Genomic DNA, 16,947 nt, shown 5'->3' with positions numbered 1-16,947 from the left:
TATGTAGAATGGTACAGTCCGACTTCAAGCGTTTTGCGGGAAGCAGTTTCAGTTCGAGCCTGGTTTGAACCACTAGTGTTTACATACATTTGTAAGCTGCCGATGTCCAAAATGAGGTGAGAACTATAAGTTAATTAAACGTTATAATGCAGCCAAAATCTGAGCCCGTAAATGTGTTAAAGACACGTCTCTCGTATGTTTGTTTAGAAATTTGAAGATGTAACGCTGCCCTGCTTGTCCACTGTTATATTGTAACGTTAACTTGCACATTTGAAATGAATGAGTAAAATAAGAAAAGTAACAAAAGCTGAATATGCGTTAAACATTGGCCAAATTCTGTACTGCTAAGTTCATTCACAAATGATTTGATTGGTGCTGTTCGCAACCGCCATTAGTAACGTTAGCTACTGTAATGTTAGCTAATTTGGCAGAAGATATGTGGGAGAAAAATAGTCAAACTAGCTTATCTGAACAAAATACAAAAAAAACATGCCCATGTGTTGGTGGTGATAGAAACATACCGAATGATAGAAGAGCTGTTAACAACTAAAAAGGTACCCTGTCACTTTTGTAACGCCATTAGCTTTGCAGTAAATAACGTACATTACTAAAGTTTGCCACATAATAGCTAACGACACAACTTCTCCTGAGGTCAGCGTCAAACTCCTGCCTGGCTGGAGCTGATGGGTGTGACTTCAGCGGTGAGGCAGAGGCAGAGCCATAAGCTGTCACCTGGTGCTGCTGGTGCTGGTGGCACAAATATTGAGACTGATAATAATGAAACGTCTCCTGTCTTCTCTGTTTCCACAGTACCAAAAAGGGCAGAGCAGCCAAACTGCGCAAAGAGCCACAACATAACACTGAAGTGAGTTGGTCAGTGGTCACTGTAGTATATAATCTATTATTTGATGCAAATTGGTACTTTTGAAAATGGATGAAACTGGCCCATCCCTTTGTCAACTGTATATATTTTTCTCAGCAAAACACAAGAAGAGGGTATTACCATGCAACATGTTGATGTTTATGTCTAGCTTGATTTACTGTGAATTATGGAATTGGAGTTTAGTTGTTGTCTCTTGTGTCATAATCCAGAAACAATCACGGATAAGTAATATGGATTCTCCCGACCTGTCTGCTATAAATAAAGTTAGCTTCCTGGAGGGACTGCAGCAAAATTATGGTGAGTTTCCACTGTAGTGCTTTATCTTTACCCATGTCAGTGACATTGTGTCTTTAAACTTTCTGACAAAGCATAAACCGTTCAAATATAACACCTTTAAAAATAATAAAATAGATTATCGAAGCCAAATGCACACACTGCAACTATTTGATGTAATTGGAGGGTAGAGTTATAGCTCATCTTTAATTAAATCAATAATGCACAATGATACTTTTACAAGTGGATCAGTAATGTATTGTATTGTATTTATTTTTATCTACTCCTATCTTGTGTCACAGTTTTGACGGTCAATCTGCATTATTTTACTGCAGCTCTTGTTCAAGCAGATTTCACAGAGACATTGGCAAAAACAAAAAAATGTGTGAGTGTAGCATTACAGCAAACCACTTATCTTGTGCTGACAATAGAACTCTTGTGTTGTTTAGATAAACCTCTGCACAGTACCGCCTTGGAGGAAGATCTAAACATCCCAGAGGAAGAGGAACGGGTAAACAAAGGAAAAGCCATGAGAAAGGACACTGCTGAGAAGGAAGCGGAGAAGAAGAAGAGAAGTACTGGAGGTCAAAAGGTCAAAGCCAGGTAAGGTCAAAGGACTATGTTTACTACTGTTTACTGTCCACATTGACACCATTGTAGTATGTGAATGTGAATTGCACAAGAGTAAAAACAAAGGTATAAGAGATTAAAGTGGCTCTGTGTAACAATTCGTAGCAATTTACATGCATTAATCACTTTATCGGCCGTAGTAGATTGTAACATGACATAGAAAATGTGACCTTGGCGGTCACTCTCAGTTGCCTGCATAAGCCTGTGGACGCTGTGTTTAAGTTGTATTAAAGGTGCAATATTTAGGAATTTTAGTTTAAAACATTAAGAAATTAACTATAATTATCATTTGAGACATTTGATGTTATGTCAAAAAAGTCTATAAAAGGTAGCATGTGTACCAGCTAGCCCAAAGCATGGGTCCTGTCCCACCCCCAGCCTAAACCCCTCTGGTAGTCCAAAGCCTCTGTGCCAGTGGTTCAAACACCAACACTCCCCTGGTGCTCTGAGCAACTTTCGTCAGCTGATGGGACCTCCAGCTGCACTGCTAACCTAGCTAACTAGCTTACAACAGCCACAGTAATCAGCAGTTAGCAGTTACTCTGGTGACATGTTGCCCCCATTTGATTGGAGTATTAATTTGACATGTTGGCAATTCTGACATATTGCACCTTTATTGCTGCTGGACTGTGGATTTTCTGCGACAGTCCAAAGGATGTGACTTTATTCTTGTTCTCGAATGCCTCTCAGTGCCTCTCTCTGCTCTGCAAACAGAGAGTGACAGTAGCTAATGTTAGTTTAGAAATGGAGGAGCTAATATCAACTAACGACCAGCGTCCAGCACAACACAGAAGTTCCACGGAGCCCCTTTAAGGGTGTATAGAAAAATGTAGATAAACTCATTTGAAAAATAAGTAAATATTCTTTAACATTCATGAATAGAGGCCTATGTACACATGCAACATGTGTTCACAGATAGACATGTGTACACATTCATAAATACATCCATAACTTGCACCTGAGACAAGTGATGAAAAAGACACATATTGAAGTGAATAGTTACGTGGCCTTAGAGACATGGGTGTTTGGTTTTAGAAATCAAGACAATTTCATTTGACAGTTATCAGCTGAATATAGCACACCAAGTTAAAGTGGGCTTTATAGGTCCACACCAGAAAACATTTGCTCGGCCACATGGACTCTCAAAGTTGTGACCACAAAAAGTCTGAAATATAAATGGAAGAAAACTGAGGAGAAGGAGCAGCACTTTTTAGAAATACAAATACTTACAGATATATACAGTATACAGAATACAACAATTGTATTGTTATCCACCAACAGGATTACTCTATGCCAAATACAAATGTAATACATCCAGTATGAGTTTGGATGAAATACATCCATGAAGTCCAGTGTCTGTTCATAAGTGTGTTCCAGGTCCAGGTGGAGCAGTGTGAAGAAACTGTGGTGTAGCACATAATAGTGTTGCTTTTGTGGTTGTATCATATCTTGTCCATCTTTTGTAAAAGTGTGTTGGTGTTTCTGTCTTCCCCAAAAAAAACCAAGTCCGTTAAAAAAGCAGCAGAGGAAGAAAAGCGTGAAGAGAGAGAGGGAATCACGAAGTGGAAAGTCCACTGACCTTCAGTCACAGGTGAGGAAGTACATAATGACTTTTCAATACAAGATACAAGGGTATCTTACCACAATTTTGGCAATAATGTAAGCTTTCAAAAAGAATAAAAAACGAGGAGAGGTACTGTTTCACTTCTTTCTTTCAGGAGGAATCTGACATTGACACCACCCAGCAGAAGCGTAGGAGAGTCCTGTCATCTGATGAAGAGGTGGTGGACGAGGACACGAGTTGGGTATGGCAGACCGTTGTAGTCAGGAGTCTAGCATCCACAAGAATACGGCCTAGATTAAGTGTTTTACTTAGTTTACATTCATCTTTTTCTTTATTTCATTTATTCAGAACCCGAGTCCAAAGAAGGCCAAGGTGTTAAGTTTGGGCAGAACCAGGAAGTCTTCGTCCAATAGGTCTAAATCTAGAAAGTCTTCATCAGGTAAGGGAAAAAAGAGGGTAGCTAAGCTGCAAAGTTAAACGTCACTGTTAACTTCAACCTCAGACCTGATGTTTTAACCCTGTTTTAAGAAGTAGTTCGACATTTTGGCAAATATTCTTATTCGCTTTCTATAGTTGTAGAACATTGATACCAATCATGTCTGTATATGAAAGTGAAACTTGCTTATCAACTTACTATATCTCATTTGTTTAATCCGTACAAAAAACAAAATGTAAAACCGTCAAGTAATGTTTGTACAGGGGATTATGTGGAGCATTAGTTCCTGGCTGGGCACCAGTTTCCTTGCCCTTTGCTGTAACTGTGTGGTGTCCAGGCAAGAAACACAACTTATCATTTTTCCACATCAGTACATATTATGCAAACCAGATATGTGTTTGTTAGTCAGCTTTAGGGGTGATAGGAGGTGCTAAACTGTTTGCTTCCGCAATCCAATCTTTATGTTGAACTAAGATAACCATCTCTTGGCTCTAGCTCCTGCACCTACGCTTTTGTTTTGTTTTTAGTATTTCATTATACAGTACAAAATACAGTTCATGTGATAAACCTCAGTAACCAAGACCTAATTGTTCCACATGAAGGCAGCACATTTGCAGACGCAGAAAAGGCCCACACTGATAAACAGAGGAGACGTGGTCATCAGGGAGGAACACAGTTGGCGGTGGTGCTTGATGCTTTCCTTGACTTCTGTGAGCAGTACAGGTAAACCAAGACTGTAACTCTTTATCATAAGGGTACAAATCATATACTGAAGTAATGACTTAATCATCATAAAAGATCATTGTTAAGGAACGTTACTTCACAGTAACTTATTATTCCAGATTCCAGATCCAACTTCATTTCAGACCCATGAAAGACTTTTAAACAATCGTTGTTCTCAAAGACCTCTAGCTAATATTTGTAGTTTGTAATCTAACCCTGTCATGTAACCACACAATGACTAACTACTTACATGCACACTTTAAATCATTTTATTGCAGTTTGAAGTGGTCACATTCCTTGTGTGTGTGTTTATTTCTCAGGGACTCTGTGGAGTCTACAGCAGCCAAACAGTCCATTGATTCTTTCTCCTCCAATGTGAGAGAGCAGCTCTCGGAAAAGGTCAGAATTTCCTACTTCTATTTAATTTGTAGTTCTTCTGTCTAAGCAAAACTTTCACAAATTGTTTACAAGTTGTACAAAATGGCAGAGATGCCATAGTTTTGACCAAGTCCACTGAAAGATCTCATGTAACATCAATCCTTATGTCTTCACTGGTTGCCTATACAATTCAGAATTCATTTCAAGATCCTGGTAATCACATTTAGAGCTCTGCATGGTGAGGCACCAACCTACATTCAAGAGCTCCTAATGCTCTATACCACAAGTAGGACTCTGAGGTCCACTGACCAGGGTTTGTTAACTGTTCTTCGCACCAGGCTAAAGACAAAAGGAGACTGTGCTTTTGAATTAGTCACTCCTACACTGTGTACTCCCTTCCATTGAACTTACGTAATGTGGACACAGTTGACACATTTAAAAAGCAGCTAATTTATTTAAACTTGCTTTTGATTAATGTGTCTGCCATATTATATTCTATTTTTCGCCCCTAGCTTGCTGGCTGGCTGTTTTTTTTCATGTTTTTTGCTCTGTTTCTTTGTTTTTGTTTTGTTTTTCTGTAATTTTGTTGTGAAGCATTTTGTGACGTTCTGCTCATTCACCAGAAAAAAGTTTAATATTAAACTATCAGCAACTGATACAGTATGTGCACTTACTCAGGGCAAGCAAAAGGTGTTTGATTAGAGAATCTACTACATAACTGCAACAACTTTTTAAACTTTTGATCTAAAGTGCTAATTGTGATTTGACTATACTGGAGAAACTGTTAGAGAGAACTTAGAGTTGTTAAGTCTTTTATCTATAAATAAGCCTGTAAGACTTTTGATATGTACCGACACGCCCAGGGATTGGTTGGGACTGTATTGGACAGTAACACTGGAGTGGTATTGATCAAGTCAACAACAATTGTGACCATTCATATTATGATATATCTATCAGAACAGGACTGAATGATATTGGTTAATATCAGACCTTAAATCCAACATTTATAATCTCTGCTGTGTTTTCTCTTCCAGATCTCCTCTTACAAGAATCTCAAGGTTCTAAAAAGAGAAAACGCAAAGGTAACTATGGCAACCAGCTTTAGTCTAGGTCCGCAACTAGCGATTATATTTATAGTTGATTCATCTGTCGATTATTTTCTAGATTCATTGATTAGTTGTTTGGTTAATAAAATGTCAGAAAATGGTGAAAAATGTTGATCAGTGTTTTCCGACGCCCATGATGATGTCCTCAAATGTCTTGTGTTGTCCACAACTCAGAGATATTCAGTTTACTGTCATAGAGGAGTAAAAAAACAAAAAAAAAAGATTTTCACATTTAAGAAGCTGGAATCAGAATTTAGACTTTTGATCAATCACAATAGTTGGTGATTCAGTATAATAGTAAAAGTAGGTGGTGACTGACATAACTATTAGATGAACTGGGATTAAATGTTGTAAATAAGTTTATGGTTCTCAGAGGATGATGCCTGCTGACTTTAATGGTCCTCTGACTTTTCTTGTAACATTTGTGGTTTTGAGTAAAATGTCTCAACAACTATGGAATGGATTGCCATAAAAGTTGGAAGTTGGACTTCATCCAGCCCAATCAGCAGGTGAAAATGTGTTCAATACAGTGGTTGATGAACCAAATACTTGCAATACTATATCAATTCCATTATGTATCTTAAATCACCATATTTGGTGTTGTTCCTAGAAGATCATAATAAATGTTGACCCATGACAGTCATTGCAACTGACCAAACACGCTGTTGAGATGAGCTTTGCGACTTGTGTTGGGGTTGTCCCTGGAACACCATAGTTAATGGGCTCTTCTCATTTCTCTATTTTGTTCCTCCTCATCTCCTCCCTCCTCTGTCCTGCCTGTGACCGGGAAATCAATCTCAGCATACCATCTTAAAACATGACTCAATTCCTGAAATAATCCTTGAGGAGACAGAGGGCTTACTGAATGAGATATGAGCAAGGATGTACGGCTGTAACCTTCGTGGAAGTTTCTTCGGCTACCATGACTTAAAATAGGCATGACACACAGAGCTGGTGAGCCTGAGGAAAGGAGGCGCAGAAAGGAGTAAAGGATTTACAAACTGAGAAATGAGAAGAGGGGAATGTTGTTCCAGGACCATCATTTCAACTTACAAAACAGCAATGAAAACCGTATCCAGAGCAAGCCTTTGTGGTTGAGTAGGTTAGAGTTAGTGACTTAAAGACCATATGATTCTCCCCCAGGAGATTAGGGACTGTATCCCATATGGAATATATTATTATTATTATTATTATTATTATTATTATTATTATTATAGTGTTCACTTTTTTACACAAAGTTCAATCATATTTCCCATGTCTTTTCCATTTTCTGCCACTGTTTGGTTAGAATTAGGCAACAAAAATACTTGGTATGGATTAGGGAAATGTGGTTTGGGTTTAAATATACCCTTTCTCAGTGTTTAACACAATAATAAGGTTGCCTATTTTAAGCAAATGTTAGCATGCTAACCAACTAAACTATGGTGGTGAGCATGGTAAACATTATACAGTACCTGCTAATCCACCTCACAGAGCTGCTAAGCATGGCTGTAGACTCTTGTTCTAGATAAAAGGTCTTCATGTATGTGCTGTGCTGTTTTGTCCTGTTTGTGTCAGGTGGGTTCTTTGATCCGTCAAAAGACACAGAAACTGTTGGATGCCAAATATGAGCTGATGAGGTGAGGAGAGGCACTTCCATGGCACAAACATGCCAGATGTCATTTACACAAACAAAAAATTCTGCAAGGTTTTAGTGTATAAAAACAGCTAGAAGCACAGTGTATTTTTACTGTTGAAAGCAAAAATTATCACGTATTATAACGTCTAACTTCCTGTACGGGTTGTACTCACAATGACCTTTGCTCTGTGTGTGTTTGGTCAGGGCAGAGAGGGAGGTGCAGTTGCTCCTGAAAGAGAAAGATGAATTTAAACTCAGATTAGCTGATCTGAGACGAGGCCAGGCCTTCCTGCATGACATCAGAGGGCTCAACAGACAATACCTGGACTACCGACACAAACACCCTAAAGAGAAAGAGACGGTACACACACAGATAATGTTAATACTGACTTGAGAAATAATGACGTACATACTGGCTGCTTATTTGTGTGTCTTGGTCATAGGTACAGCTTTAGCAATACAAATTGTTTTATCCTATTCGAGTTGCACTACACAGCTGATGCTTTTCACGTCATTGTAACGTACTCCCTCTTTTCCTCTCCTCCTCCCATTCCAGTATGGGGCGTCCAGCTTGCCAGCCTTGCTATTGGAGGCCAAGCATATTCAGTTGGCAGAGCATCAGATGCGAGGAATCAATAACCAACTGGAAAAAAGACTGAAGGAGGATGGTACTCAGATTTAATGTGCTATGCCACACACACAAATTGAAGAGTACATATATTATGAATGATACTAATGCTGCGGCAAGTTTTCAAGTTAATACAGAAAGCAGCATAACATTTTGGACTGTGTTGTTTTTCTGATTTCTTTGTGTATACTGCCTTAATCCTGTTCAGTAAATACATTTAAAAAAAAAAAATAAATAAAAATAAAATAATGCAAAAAATAACAGCATGTGTTTTTTGTGTGTTTTTGTTGACAACAGAGTAAAAGATCTGAGGTGAAGTCTCCAGAGTGTGTCATACATAATGTTTCTGTCAGTTTACAGCAGACACACTGCAAGTAGTTGATAGGCTTCAAACACTGTCTGGTACAGTCCCGACCATGACGTGTCAGTACATGTTAAGATAATTTCTTAATCTTTTTTAACTACTTCTTCTGATGCAGGTGCGCATTACATGTTATTATTCCTCCCGCCCACTCGGGCAGCAGCGTTCCTGATTGGCTAAGACTTTCAGGGCTGTACTTTGAATAGTTTGACATTTCCTTATGATAGTAGTTCGGAGTGTGGTGACTACCTGCTAATACATCTACCACCCTGTCACAACAAGGTACGTTTATTTTGCACATAGTCATATTTTAAATATTGTTATTTACACATGAGTTTGACAGGCTGACTTTGTCGTGTCAGTTGTAGTTGAAAGGACTTGAAAAACTGGTGTTCCCATTAGCCTAGTTTGCTGTTGTAGTCTTGCTAACTAGCGTTAACTTTTAACGAACTTTTAGCATCGTACAAATGATTTTTCACCCGTCACTGTCGAAGACAGTTGTGAATTACTTAATGCAGGTGGCCAATATACTTTACCCAGTATGTCTTGACATATACTAAAAGGTTTCAAGTCATATTCGCATACATGGACTTGAAGCGCTGGGGAAAATAACATTGTAGATTAGTGCACAATGCTTTGACGGTCATTTCTATATTCTCTGTCATATAGAGTAGGTTATTTGTTAACGTCGCCTTAATTACGTAGATACGACCAGTGACTCGTGTCAGTTAGGAACAGCAGCCCAGGATCATTTTCTCTTTTCCTGACCTACATATGCTGTACATAGTTTCCGTTTTGTCTCTGGAGTTTCGCTGTGAGATGGCACCACGTCCTACCGGAACTGTAACACTTGTAGGCTATTTACTATAGTAATATTTTAAATACATTTTATGATGTAATATTATTTATATATTGGGATATGAGCTCGCTCAATCCATCCCTGATCTTAACCATGCTATACAGTGCTGTGAAAAAGTATTTGCCCCCTTACAGATTTCTTTAGTGTTTTGCTTTTTCGTCACACACATCAGACAAAGATAACCTGAGAAATTACAAAATGCAGTTGTTAAATGATGATTTCATTTATTAAGGGAAAAAAGCTATCCAAACCAGCCTGGCCCTATGTGAAAAAGTAATTGCCCCCCAAACCCTAATAACTTGGCCCTTGGCAGCAACAGCTGCAATCAAGCGTTTGCATAACTGGCAATGAGTCATTCACATCGCTGTGTGTTTCAAGCATGAACGGCCTGTTTGAGGTCATGCCACAGCATCTCAATCGGATTTGAGTCAGGACTTTGACTAGGCCACTCCAAAACCTTCATTTTCACCTACCAAAAAGATCCACTTTTGTCTCGTCAGTCCACAGAATATTTTCCCAAAAGTGTTCATCAAGATGTTTTATGGCAGATGTGAGATGGGCCTTTGTGTTCTTTTTGGTCAGCAGTGGTTTTCGCCTTGGATCTCTCCCTGGATGTCATTTTTGCCCAGTCTCTTTCTTATTGTTGAATCATGAACACTGACCTTAACTGAGGCAAGTGAGGCCTGCAGTGCTTTAGATGTTGTTCTGGGTTCTTTTGTGACCTCCTGGATGAGTTGTCGATGTGCTCTTGGAGTAATTTTGGTAGGATTGCCACTCCTGGGAAGGTTCACCACTGTTCCATGTTTTCTCCATTTGTGGATAATGGCTCTCACTGTGGTTCGCTGGAGTCCCAAAGCCTTAGAAATGGCTTTGTATCTCTTTCCAGGCTGTCAATGACTTTGTTTCTAATCTGTTCTTGAATTTCTTTGGATCGGGGCATGATGTGTTGCTTTTTGAGATCTTTTAGCTTACTTCATGTTGTCAGACAGGTTCTATTTAAATGATCTCTTGATGCTACAGGTCTGGCAGTAATCAGTCCTGGGTGGAGCTAGTGAAGTTGAACTCAGCATTCCAAACAATGTGGTTAATCACAGTTAATTCATGATTTAACAAGTGGCGGCAATTACTTTTTCACATAGGGCCAGGTTGGTTTGGATAGCTTTTTTCCCTTAAATGAAATCATCATTTAAAAACTGCATTTTGTATTTTCTCAGGTTATCTTTGTCTGATATTAAACTTTGTTTGATGATCTGAAACATGCAAGTGTGACAAAAAAGGGGCAAATACTTTTTCACAGCACTGTAAATGATGCCAGGAGGAAGTAGGCTGGTTACTGTGGTTATTTTGAAACCATCGCGGTTTACTGGTCTTGAGTTTGAGCTTGTTTCTGCTTAAAACAGTTGTGTAATGAAGGATCCTGTTTAAGATTATCTGACTCAAAAATGATAACAAAAGTCCCTTAACTCGACGAGTTTCTGCCTTGTAGTAAGGAATCGGAATCAGTGGTTCAACTCAGATGTTTTAAGTAATCTGTAAGTGTAAATCATACAGTGCATTAACTTGAAATTCCTGCTGCTACCCTCAATATGGTTAAATGAAATGTCATTTCTGCGGATCACTGAAAATTAAACATTGTGTTCTGGACAGTTGGGTAAACCACAGACTTCCCTGTCAAAGTTTTTCATTGGAGTTAGCGTGACTATCTTTCTATCAAGAAAGTAGTACTTGATTGAGAGGAAACATGTCCACAGATCTTAGCCTAAACACCAGTTGTAGTGAGTGAGGAAATGTTTAAGTGTATGAAGAAATTCTTCAAGGACTGGCTAAGTCCCAGTAAATAGAACAGGGTTTTAATGGCAGAGGGGAGATGGACCGCCTCACATGGAACAAAGACCCACACTTAGAATTAAAAAAAAATACATCAAGTGTTAATTTGTGTACTGTTTTGGGTGGTTTACTGCCATGGCTAAACTGCTTCCTCGTGAAAAACCTGTTGAGCCATTGGAAGATCTATTGTAATCGGTTTTTTTTTTAGACTCCTAAGTATCCAATCCAGTATCTCTTGGGCTATACTGCAGTTGTCATTGTTATTTCCTAGAAACATATGAAATCTTTCATTCCAGACCACATGATAGACTGTGTAACTGTAGAAAACGGTTGACGTTGCTTTGGCTGGAATGAGTAAAGGTTTCTTTTAACTGGAATTGAAAGTTATTTGATGAAGCCTGCATCTGCTTTGACTGAGAGCAAGGCCCTGAATACCAAGAAACCTAAAAAGGAAGGAAAGGTCATTACGTTCAATGAATCTCGCTTTGGGGCCAGACTGTGGTGACAGCTGTATTGAAGTCTATGGAAGATGCGTGGAGAAACTCATTAAAACCTAACATATCTCTGTCGCATGACTTCTAATGAGGACATGACTCCAGAAAATGAAAGAACGTACTTTACAGAGAAGGTTAACGACGGACTTTATTGACACTCCGTGCATCTCCCAGAGGCTTCAATACATCTGTGTCCACAGTCTTGCATCAGTGACGTAATGACCCTGCCTTCTTCTTTAGGTGCAAATCTCAGAACAAGTTGGTGTTTTTTCCCCTTCCTACATCCTTCTTATACGTCCATGTCTGCAGGAAAATGGCAGATCATCTTGGTGACGGTGATGCACAGAGTCCAAAGGACGAAGTGGACGCATTGAAGTTTTTGAAGAGGTAAATATTGTCCATTGTTGAAAATAGGGTCATTAATCTCACCCAGCCATTCACTTTAAAAGTCCTGCACACCTGCACAGTTGTTTTCACATACTTGACTGTCTACACCTCTGTTCAGGGGGAATAAAGGTGGGCAGAGCAATGCTGTCATTAAATAAGGTCACTGGTCTCTACATCACTAAGAAAGATAAACGTTTCGTTTGTCCCACCATAGCGGGTGCAACAAAGCTAAACGGAGAATCTGGAAAATTTCAGACACACACTGTCTGCACACCACATAATCAAAATAAATGAAATCAGCTGTGGGGATGTGCAGGGTTTTTAAAATGTGTAGCATCAATCAGATTAATATGTAACAGGTTTAAGCATGGATCAGGTTTCATACATACTGCATCAGATGCCCAGGTTTCTAAAGGCCAATATTTAATGAATGATGGCTGCCATTTTCTTTCCATTTTGATTTTTCTTCATTATGTTATTGTTATCTAACAAGTAATACCTGTACCTGTAGTACAGTGTAGGCTATAAGCCATTAGCATACATGATTTCTGTAACGTAGAAGGTAATTTTCAAAGAGCTGTAGATGCAATAGATGTGGAAAAGCTACATTCCAAAAAAAGAAGAAAATTGCCACACACTTTTATTAAGTTATTGAAACATTTATAATACCATCACTTTAATAAATCACCCCAAATTTTCCATGTGGTGTTAAACCAGCCTCTCAAGTTTCATCACCCGTGAGCTGTCAACTCGTGTTAAAAAGTCTGTTGACATGTTAAATAAGTTGCTAAACAAGTTCCTCTAGTTTCAGATCACGTCCTGATGAGGAAATGGACTCTGCTCCCATCAGCAGCAGTAAAGCAACAGACACTGACCCTTACTGCTACAAGATGGACTACCCCAGCCTCGGAACCTGTCTTATTATCAACAATAAGAACTTCCACCCGAGCACACGTAAATACATCCATTCAAAAAGACACAAGCGTGCGCATGCACACACACACACACACACACACACACACACACACACACACACACACACACACACACACTGCTACACACATACCTCTTTATTCCATTTCATGGTCACTTGCACAAATATTCTGAAAATTCAATAAGGTAGACAAACTATTCTCATGCATGTCATTGCGTCATCCAGTTGTACTAAGTGTCTTAAGACCACCTATCATACAGCAGTTGGCCCGATGTTCACAGGTGTAACACTTGCTAACGTCATGCTATGAGTTCTGTGCTGACATCTTGACATGTCACAGTGGGAAAATCACAGGTGTGAATAATAAAATGAATGATGGCTGAATTCCATTTAGCTGCTTCAGTTTCAGGGTCCTGACACTGTGCATACTGCCTCACTGTCATAGTCTACTGGGACACTTGGAGACAATATAGCCATTGTTAATGTTATTAACTGTTTGTTATTTTCCTGCTATGAAAAGTCTAATTATCTGCTGTGGAAAAAAGCCTAACCGACAGACGTACTCTTTCCACGTCTCCACTTAATAATGTTTTAGTGAAGCTAAAACTAGACACAAATACAGATTAAAAAATAGATCCAGTTCTCATGAATTAACATAGCAGTGCCACAATAAACATGTCCTTGTCTGTTATCCACAATGTTTACTAGGGTTGTCATGATTACAATTCTAAATAGAAAATTCATCAAAGTTTGCGGTACATTTCAAATGGTGTGTGTGCTGCAACACACACACACACACACACACACACACACACACACACACACACACACACACACACACACTCTGCATTTATACAGGTTTTGCAGGTGAGGAAACTCAAGCTGCTGTTCAGTACCCTTCTGCCACCTGGTGACTAGTGTTAAATAGTTTTCTTAATTGACTGGCAAAATACTTAACTCAATTATTCAAATGCGACCATATAACCTTAATGTGGTACATTCTAATTAAAATATGTTGGTTATACCACACTTGTTACCATGTAGCTTTTTAAAGAAGAATTTCAAAATGTGAATGACAGGTGTGAGGGCTTGAAAACAATGACTTGTTGACCTTTACATTCACAGTAAAATAAGTCTAATTGCAGTGTGCAGTCTTAACTGCTTAGCTTTAAAGTTTCACCAAGAAGAAGTGTAAGTTCAGTTTACGTTGTATGAATCTGAGAGACAGGTCTCGAGAGCTCACATCCCGGTTCTGTGGACTATCTTATAAAAGCTGACATTTAAAGCCTGCCGCACTTCTGTGTTTGTGTTCCTCTCTAGATATGAGTTATCGAAACGGGACGGATGTCGATGCTGCTGCTGCTATGAAGGTCTTCACTGATCTGGGTTACAAGATCAAATTCTTCAATGATCAGACTGTGGGACAGATGAAACAACTGATGTCTAGTGGTAACTGAAAGTTTTTCCGTTTTTCATTAATTCGAGGTAGCCACTGAGAGTGATCATGTTCATGTTAACTCTTTATTTAAATGGTCCAGTGTTGGTTCTTAATAATTACTCATCAGGTATATCTGCTGCATTCATACAGACCATAGGAGCATGGAAACGTCTGAGTGTCTCTTTAATTTTCAAAGTTTTGAAAATTGTTCTTGCTATGCCAGACTTGTAGGTTCTTTCATTATGAGAAGTACAACTGCTTGATGCTCAATATCAGCACTGTCCTCCTTGTGTGTCTCTAGTGTCCCAGGAGGACCACAGTGACAGTGCATCATTTGCATGTGTGTTGCTAAGTCATGGAGACGAGGGGATCATATATGGAACTGACGGCCTTGAAAAGTTTGAAAACCTGACACAGTTCTTTAAAGGAGATTGCTGCAAGAGTCTGGTGGGGAAACCGAAACTCTTCTTCATACAGGTCAGTTAAATATACCCACATTAACACACATAGACTTGTGATATTGTACACAAACCTTGTCTTTAAGGTCCTGTGTTTAGGATTTGGGGGGATCTTTAGGCAGAAATGGTGTTTAATCAACTGAAACTAAGAATATAATCACAATCGAATGTAATAAATCTAATGTCATGAAAACTGACTAGCAGAAAGCATTTGTTTGTGTCTTCTCGACAGTTAATATTGCCTGGATTTGATTGTTTTAAAATGTTCTTGTTGTTAATCCATGTTTTATGTGTGTTAGTTGACTCAGTGTAAAGTAATCTTTACTGCACTTAACCCTTACACTTGTTTACAATTACTTATGTGTTGTTTTATAGCCAAAAGCATAAAATAAGGTGGTGGCAGCTTCTCTTGTAACTGATTGTGTTTAAAGGGCCAATGTTGACTCAACAGTCAAATCTCACGTGTATACTATTTGATGCCAGGGTTTGAAAGAAAGGAGTTGAACATTTTATGTTCAAGTGCAAAAATAATGATTCTGTGCTACAGAGTCTCAGTACTGCCATAAAAGATGATCACAGTTAATGTACATATGCCTGGATTTCCTGTCCTTTCCAGGCGTGCCGTGGTTCAGCTCTGGATGATGGCGTCGAGTGTGATAGTGTAGCTGTAGAGCCAACAGCAGAGAGGATTCCTGTGGAGGCAGATTTCCTATATGCTTATTCTACTGCTCCAGGTAAAAAGAAAAAGAGAGAGACTTTTTGTCCTGTCAATATTTCTGCCTTTAACTGACTTACTGAAATCTGACTTACTGTACATGATGTTTGTTCATAATGAAATGGTAATACACTGTATCACTATATGCCCTTTTTGTAAGAGTGTTAACACAGTGAATTTTCCTGCAGGCTACTACTCATGGAGAAACACAGCGAACGGCTCCTGGTTCATGCAGTCGCTGTGTGACATGTTGCAGCGTCACCATGGAGAGCTGGAGCTGATGCAGATCATGACCCGAGTCAACCGCAGGGTGGCGCTAAGCTTTGAGTCTGCCTCCAACCTACCTGGATTTAGTGCCAAGAAGCAGATCCCCTGTATCGTCTCAATGCTGACCAAAGACTTCTACTTTCCCAAAAAGATTTAAGATTAAAGATTAAGACTACTTTTAGCTACAAGAAACTACCTACCTGTGGGAAACATTCAAAAGTGGCTGTGATAGTATTACTGATTTCATATCCATTGATTTCTACTAATTAATGTTGAGCCTGATCACTTTTTAATGATATGGTTTTAGTGCTGGGGCTATCTGGAAAACCTGAAGCAGTTATAAGTCTGTAGTTGATCATCATTTGTTGCAGAACACTAAAGGCTGCATAAAGGGAGATTTATTTTCAATGGTTTCAGTGAATGTGGAAATGTGGAAACCTTACTGCATGTGGAGTAACTACATATACATAATACCGTATATTTACAACATAAACAGCTACTTTACCGGATGCACTTTGTCTTTAAATGCAATAAATGCACAAGCACAAATAGTTCACTGTGAATGTGTCTTTCTATATTATTAAGAGTCTTCTAATGAGGTCATCACATGGGGAAAAAAATCACCAAAAACACTTGACCATAAAATACGACAATGCAATATACTGATGTTATATTGTTATCATGAAATGAGACTATTTATCATCTTGGATTTTGTCTTTTTTTTTTGATTGTTTTTAAGGCTGCATTAACTGCCTGCATTAAATAATTAACATGAAACAATGTCTAACGTACATTGTAAGATATTTACAACAAAAGAATCTCAGATCTAAACCTTTATTTCAATATTTCTGTTTATTTATTCATTCACTTTTTAAACATAAACAATGTTAACTACATCTATACCTATAAATACATGACTAACCAACAGTGTATGAATACTGAAATCTAAATAGATCAGCGAAAACATA

General features: G+C 38.7%; 2 protein-coding genes across 2 annotated transcripts; both read left to right on the top strand.

Moving 5' to 3' along the window:
• The first annotated feature begins 37 nt into the window (after window positions 1-37).
• Window positions 38-8,491, top strand: cenpu (centromere protein U). The gene is made up of 13 exons (XM_084352965.1): window positions 38-116; window positions 811-865; window positions 1,093-1,180; window positions 1,606-1,759; window positions 3,293-3,377; window positions 3,505-3,591; window positions 3,699-3,789; window positions 4,389-4,509; window positions 4,830-4,908; window positions 5,922-5,969; window positions 7,551-7,612; window positions 7,816-7,972; window positions 8,168-8,491. Exons 1-13 carry the CDS (start codon window positions 103-105, stop codon window positions 8,291-8,293), a joined length of 1,167 nt encoding a protein of 388 aa, XP_084209091.1. The 5' UTR covers window positions 38-102; the 3' UTR covers window positions 8,294-8,491.
• Window positions 8,492-8,741: 250 nt separating this feature from the next.
• LOC311257257 (caspase-3-like) lies at window positions 8,742-16,533 on the top strand. Its single transcript, XM_084352793.1, has 7 exons — window positions 8,742-8,882; window positions 12,090-12,167; window positions 12,973-13,121; window positions 14,422-14,550; window positions 14,841-15,016; window positions 15,614-15,731; window positions 15,901-16,533. The coding sequence occupies exons 2-7, from the start codon at window positions 12,094-12,096 to the stop codon at window positions 16,134-16,136; spliced, it is 882 nt and encodes a 293-aa protein (XP_084208919.1). The 5' UTR covers window positions 8,742-8,882; window positions 12,090-12,093; the 3' UTR covers window positions 16,137-16,533.
• Window positions 16,534-16,947: the final 414 nt, after the last annotated feature.

Source organism: Pagrus pagrus, assembly GCF_965226575.1.
Source record: "Pagrus pagrus genome assembly, chromosome: 5".
In the NCBI taxonomy this organism is placed as follows: Eukaryota; Metazoa; Chordata; class Actinopteri; order Spariformes; family Sparidae; genus Pagrus; species Pagrus pagrus.
Note: the sequence above shows the minus strand (reverse complement) of the source record. Positions and strands in the feature narration are given on the sequence as shown.

Excerpts from the sequence above, each read along its gene's own strand:
- cenpu (XM_084352965.1), top strand. Across the intron at positions 4,510-4,829 it reads GACTTCTGTGAGCAGTACAG|GGACTCTGTGGAGTCTACAG; the intron begins GTAAACCAAGAC and ends TTTATTTCTCAG. Across the intron at positions 7,613-7,815 it reads GCCAAATATGAGCTGATGAG|GGCAGAGAGGGAGGTGCAGT; the intron begins GTGAGGAGAGGC and ends GTGTTTGGTCAG.
- LOC311257257 (XM_084352793.1), top strand. The coding sequence starts at position 12,094 with ATGGCAGATCATCTTGGTGACGGTGATGCACAGAGTCCAAAGGACGAA. Across the intron at positions 13,122-14,421 it reads GAACTTCCACCCGAGCACAC|ATATGAGTTATCGAAACGGG; the intron begins GTAAATACATCC and ends GTTCCTCTCTAG. Across the intron at positions 15,017-15,613 it reads CGAAACTCTTCTTCATACAG|GCGTGCCGTGGTTCAGCTCT; the intron begins GTCAGTTAAATA and ends TGTCCTTTCCAG.